At 67.3% G+C, this 6,120-nt stretch overlaps 1 protein-coding gene across 1 annotated transcript in view; it reads right to left on the bottom strand.

Moving 5' to 3' along the window:
* LOC105556229 (serine/arginine repetitive matrix protein 1-like) overlaps nucleotides 1–4,073 on the bottom strand; it is a 4,259-nt gene extending 186 nt beyond the window's left edge. The window contains exons 1-2 of the mRNA XM_012003313.1: nucleotides 3,901–4,073; nucleotides 245–3,830 (exon numbers count right to left, since the gene is read on the bottom strand). Of these exons, the coding sequence (XP_011858703.1) occupies nucleotides 1,103–3,830; nucleotides 3,901–4,073 (2,901 nt within the window). The 3' untranslated portion in view covers nucleotides 245–1,102. The remainder of the gene's footprint in view (nucleotides 1–244; nucleotides 3,831–3,900) is intronic.
* Nucleotides 4,074–6,120: the final 2,047 nt, after the last annotated feature.

The following is a 6,120-nucleotide window of genomic DNA, read 5'->3' as shown; positions in this document are numbered from 1 at the left end:
GGGGGAGTCTTCCCCCGACTCGAAGGGTGGGCCCTCAACCTCCCCGGTAATGCCGGGGAAGAGGGCTTGCACCACCCTTCGGACGATCCTACGTCCAGCCGCTCCGTTAGCGGGGGCGCCCATGGTCTCTCAACTTGTTGAGAACCATTTTGTATGGGCGCCCCCACGGATCCTCCTGAAGGGAGTCGAGGAACTCCGTCCACGCCCTGCCCTTTGCCACCCTGATGGCCCGCCTGAGGGCTACCTTGGCCTCAAGGTAGTCCTCTCTGGCTTGTTCGGCCGTCTGTTCGCCTCTGCGCCTGCAGCGGGCGAGTCTCCTCTGCTGGTGGACGGCACGCCGACGCAAGTCGGCGATCTCTGCCGTCTACCAGTAGACGGCCCGCTGAGGCCGAGCCTTGGACCGGGGCATCGCGGCGTTACACGCCACTGTAAGCGTTGCCCCGATCCACTCGGCCTCTTGCAGGGGGTCCGTCTCCCGGGTCTCGGGGAAACTTCGCCGGACCCAACAGGCGGCCTCTATCGAGGCCATCAGGGCATCCTCGCGGAGTTTCCGGAGGGCCCATCGCGGTCGTGTCTCCTCTTGGCGACGCACGGAGGAGAGGACACCGAGCTCCACCGATATGTATCGGTGGTCCGATAGAGTCTCGACGTCCCGCTCCACCCTCCACCCGGTGATCAGGCGCGCGGCCGAGGGGGTAGCCCATGTGATGTCCACAATGGACTCCCCCTGCGTCCGCACGCAGGTGGGGGTCCGGCCCTCGTTCACGAGGACCAGTCCGTGCATCGCCGCCCATCTCGCTAGCGCCTTGCCCCTCCCGTTCGCGCGCCGGGAACCCCAATTCGTATGCCACGCATTGAAGTCCCCGGCCACGAGGACCGGCCTCGGACTCAGGCGTATGAGCGTCTGCCCAATGTCCGAAAGCCAGCCCTCAAACGGGGCGAGGCGTCTGGTAGGCCTCAAATAAGTCCCCACGACCGCGATGCGCCCCCACTGCACAGCAACGTGCCGGTCCCCCCATTCGATGACGGTTGTGTCGGGACCACCCGGCACCGACCGCCATCGTATCGCCACCGAGCCCCCGTCCCGCCCAACAACAGCCCACTATGGGCTGTTTTCCGGGGCGCGGTGGGGCTCGGAGACGATCGCCAACGTGAACCCCCTCTCCATCATGCTTTGCTGGAGCAGATCTTGTGCATGTGGAGAGTGGTTCACGTTGGCCTGCAACAGGCCAAACCCTCTCATATTCGGACAGGGGGAGGGCGAGGCATTACTTAGTCTCATTATCCCCCCGTCCGATGGGGTCTCTTCCTCCATGGCCTCTGTCGTGGCCTTCCCCTCCCGCGCTCCTTCCTCCACCGGCCGGACATCGGCCGGGGGGAGGGGGTCACCGGATGCTGGCGCTTGCTCCAGTATGCGCCGCTCCGGTGGCCTCCCGCGCACGTTTTTCTGTGCGCAAGACTTTGCGCCCAGAAGGTGCGTCGCCGGCCTGCCCTTGTCCGCGCACAGCGGGCACTTGGGGGCAGACCGGCAGTCGCGGGAGGTGTGACCGGTCTCACCACACCGGTAACACCTCCCGCTCCTGTCCTCGCTGGAGCAGGTTGGCCTTACGTGGCCCCTCTCGAGGCACCTATGACAGCGTATAGGCCGCGCCTCGAGAAGGTCCACTCTGGCCGTTCCCCATCCGACTCGAATACGCCCCTTAAGGGACATTCCCCTCGCCGCAGTGAGGGGCAGGCGCATCCAGAGGCTGTGCTTTCCTCCAGCGGCTGGCTGCAGCGCTCCGCACTGCATGTCGCGCAGGCGTACCTCGGCCATCCTCCTTGGACGGTCCACCCGCGTTCCTCCTTCCCCGAGGAAGACTCGCGTGATGTGCCCCGCGAGGATATCCGCCTTTTCGGCGTGGCCCTCCCCGGACACCTCGATGATCTTGGCACCGGTGGCGCCCGATCTTATGTTGATTGGGCCACCGATGCCAAGGTCCTCCAACTTTATCTCCCGCCGCAGCCTGGCCATGGCCTCACGGTAGTCCCCACTGGGACGCGTGACGACCACGGCCGACGCGTGCGGGAGTCGCCTCTTTGGAGCCTTTTTAGGTGGACCGCCGGCCTGCCCCTTAGCTGGGGCACGGGGGGCGGCCGCCTTGGGGACTCCTTTCACGGGTTTCCCTGCCGCCTTACTTCTCCTCCCAACTACCGCCGCGTAGATCACAGCCCCCGCGGCGGGCCGGGAGGACTTGGCGTCTCGCCCAAGAGAGACCCCTGTCTCTTCGACGCCTTGCGTCTGCTGCGAGAGAGGGGCCTTCTTCCTCTTCTTCCTCTTCTTCTTGGACCCCCCCTCCACAGCATTCGCGGTCCTCTCGGGGGGCTCCTTAGCCCCCTTCGATCCGCCCCTCTGGCCGGCCCCGAGAACCGGGCGGTCCCTCACGGCGCCCCCTCCTCCCTTTCGAGGGTCGGAGGGGCCCGCTGCAGGGCCGCTATCACGGGCCCCGCCGCCGACCAAGGACCGGATCAAATCCTCCATCCTCTGGAGTCTCTGGTTGGTCTCTTCTTGAGACTGGCCGAAGACCTCCTGTATTCTCCTCTCCACCATCTCCCCCGTAATCTCCCCCGCCTTCCCAGGCAAGGGCTTCCCCGCCTGTTTCCTCGGGGCGTGGGGGGATGGTAAAGAGGAGTCCTTCGCGGGGGTTTTGGGGTTGGCCCTCTTCCTAGAGAGGGACCTCTCCCTCTTCCCCGCCCGGGATCTCCTCGCTCCCGACGTCGAGGCCCGGGAGGCGTCCGCGTTATTCGGCGTGACCACCTCCCAGGTCCTCTTCTCCGCGGGTGGCGCGGCCGCTGTTTCTCCGGGGGGAGGAGACTCCATCGGCAGTCCATCAGCGACCACCTCCGGCATCTCCTCCTCCCGTACGACCTCCCCCGAGGGGGTGGTGTTCCGCCTCGTCTGTAGCAGGCCGGGGGGTGGCATCGCCCTCCGGTCCCGTTCCTCCTCCCTCTCTCGTTGGAGGTCCGCGAGCTGAGCTTTGAGGGCCGCGAGCTCATCCCTCAACAGCTCCTCTCTCTCGCTCGCCTCCCCCCTAACTCTCGTGGATAGGGTGTCCACCGCGATCCGGGTGTACAACGCCCCATCCCTTATAAGGCCAGCAAGAGTGCCTTTAAGGTTCTTGCTGACCTTAGCCGCCTCGTCGATCTTGCTGCTGAAGTCGAGGACCTTCGCAACAAGATCGCGGGTGGGGAGCTGGGGGACCTGTTCCTCCAGCTCTCTTATCTTCCTTCGTCTCTCCGCGCCCTCGTATTTCCGAGGGTCATACTCTCCCTGTAAGGCCCTCTCTACGTTGCGCAGGTCCTCCCTAGACTTTTTCAGGGCTTGGGCTACCTCTTTGCGGGCTTTTATCTGAACGCCCCTTCCCGTTGTAGCCTTCCTGCCTCTGGCGTCCTTTTTTGTATGGAGGGGGTCTTCCTCCTCCCCGCTAGAGGTGTCGAGGGGCCGCTTTTGCTTAACGTCTCTCCCCCTCCCGACACTCTTACTTCTCTTGGTGGCCCCCGAGCGGGATACGTGTGACTTAACGCTAGCGTCGGAGTCATGATCCCCCTCGGAGTCCACCACGAGAGCAGGTTCGTCAAGGTCGTCGACGACGTCGCTGCTCGCTGCCGATGGCGTTTCCCCCCTCCCCTCGTCCGTCGGGGTGGGGGAGTCTCCGGTCCTCCTCGGGGAGGGGGAGCCTCTGGTCCTTGTGCGGATCTTAGCAGCAAGGGCCGTTCGCTCCTCCTCCTCCTCCTCGAGGTACTCTTGACCGTAGATCGGACCTTTTTCGCCGCGTATCCCTCTTCCGCCTCTGTCGGACCTTAGAGCTTTTGGGGCCGGGTGTATAGCCCCTCAATTTGCTCACGTCCAGGCGAGCGCACTTCACGCTCACGATCGTGGGACCGGATGGCTCTCCTGAGGGTCTGGGCTGATGTTGGCCCGTCCCGCCACCCTGCACTCCCTGCGCGACCGCCGCATATGTCTGCGGTTGCGCGCCCACCTCCTCCTCCTCTCCTCCCTCCACGTCAACAAAAAGGCTGTTTTTGGCATCCATTTTTGATTTATCCCCACTCCGCGCGAGGCTCCGCCGACCGGGGTATACCCCCACCGGGTCACGACCGACCGCGAGACATGACTACGGACGCGGCCGCAGCCCGGGCCCCTGAGTTCCCTCGGGGGAGTCGGCATATGCCACAGGACGGGGGGATGACGAAACCCGCCACTGGGCTCCAGCCCCCTACTCGCCCCCACGCTCAGTGCGTGGGGGTTTTCAGGGGTTCCGCACCTCCGACTATGCGGACACCTCGCGCGAGCTTGCCAAAGCGGGGGGGGGGGCCCACGGACGGACGGAACGTGTCAGGGGAAGCCCTCCCCCCCTTCGCCCCGACCCGCCATGGCGACCAGCGTAGTTGCTTCTACCGCCGGGGGGTGGTCCGCGCTAGGAAACGTGGGCTATCGCGCGGGCCCCCCGCCAACGGGGGACGGTGAGACCCCGCCTCGGAAACGTCCGAGCGGCTCCCCCCGTCCCCCTCGTCCGAGCAGACTGCCGGGTCCGGGACACTGCCCGGGACCACGACAGTCCCCCGCAAGCGACCCTCCGGACCCCGACCTGGGAAACGTCCCAGCGGCTCCGGAGGGCCCCGTGCCGTCGAGCCCCGCCTCGGAATACGTCCGAGCGGCCCGAGCCCCGACCCGGAAATAAGTTCCGGCGGCCCCGGAGTCACGCCTACCCATGCATACACGGTACGCCCTGGTGCTTCGGCACCTTTTCCAACCCAAAGGCACAACGAGGCCTCCCACTCCTGCCCGCCCACCCGGTGGCCCGCGCCACGCACGGTTGCGCCACCAGGGTCGGCCCCCCCCGCCGAAACGGGACCACGTCCCGCCCAGCGAGGCGGCGGCTCCGCCAATGCCGGTGCGCTCCCCGCCCGGCCCCGTGACAGACTGCTCGTCCCGAAAGGGACGACGGCCCCAGACACGGGGTGACGGCCAGTTCGCGCCCTGACGACGGATGTCGGCCGATGGACTGTCGGCCGACCCTCCAGACCCTCCGGGGCCCTGCCTGGGAGACGTCCCAGAGGTCCCCGGAGAGATCTTTCGGGAAGTGGGCCCCGCCTCGGAAACGTCCGAGCGGCCCCACCCCCCGTCTATCTTCCCGCCCCCCGGCGACCCGCGCCACGCACGGTTACGCCACCGGGGTCGGGCCCTCCACTGCCGGCGCGACCGGACCACGTCCGGCCCCCGACCGTGGAGCTCCGTCCCCACGCCCCCCCAAGCCGGAACACCGGCATTTGGGAGAAGCGCAGAGACCTTCCCATTCCCCAGCCAGGCCCTCCCGCCCGTCGGAGTACCGACGTGCAATGGCGTTCAGGCCCAACCAGGGAGATGGGGCGGAGGTGGGATGGCGATAACGTGCCACCCCCCCTCCGTCCGGGTCCCCCCACGCCCCCCGCCGGAACACCGGCTTAATGGGACGACGGGAGAAAAACTACCCGGACCGGTGAGGGGAGCAAGCTCCCCCCTATCGGCCCCGGCGGCCGGAGGTTTGAAGTCGGGGTACCTTATCCCCTACCAGCGATCAGCGGGCTCGTCCGCCACACGTGTGGTGAACGAGTCCCCCTTAACGGAGTCGCTGGACCCCGTCCGCCCTTAAAAGGGCAGAGGCGGCGCCTCGGCAGCACCCCAGGCCGGGAAGCCGCCGACGCTAAACGCGCCGACAGCCGTCCACCCGGAGCGCACGCCCCCGAAGCCCCGCCCGGGCTGCCGGGCCCAGACTCGGAAAACATCCGAGCGGCCCCGACAACCCCCCCGCCTACGGCCCTGGACCCCGACCTGGGAAACGTCCCAGCGGCTCCACGGGCCCCAGGCTGCCGAGTCCTGCCTCGGAATACGTCCGAGCGGCCTCGTCAGCCCGCCTACCCGGGCGGGACGGATTCCCGGCCCCCCCAACATGGGGAGACCGAAAAGTCCGCCCCCGTCCCCCCCCCGAGCTCCCCCGGGAAAAACTCCCGTGGGGCCCGGTAGGGGGGACTCCCCTCGACCCCCGGTGCCCGTATGAGCGATTGCCCGCGGGACACCGGCGGTCGCACCCCGGACCAAGA

This window comes from Vollenhovia emeryi, unplaced genomic scaffold (assembly GCF_000949405.1).
Source record: "Vollenhovia emeryi isolate VEMERY1.0 unplaced genomic scaffold, V.emery_V1.0 DF940198.1, whole genome shotgun sequence".
Lineage (NCBI taxonomy): Eukaryota > Metazoa > Arthropoda > Insecta > Hymenoptera > Formicidae > Vollenhovia > Vollenhovia emeryi.
This window is presented reverse-complemented; position numbering and strand designations above follow the sequence as displayed.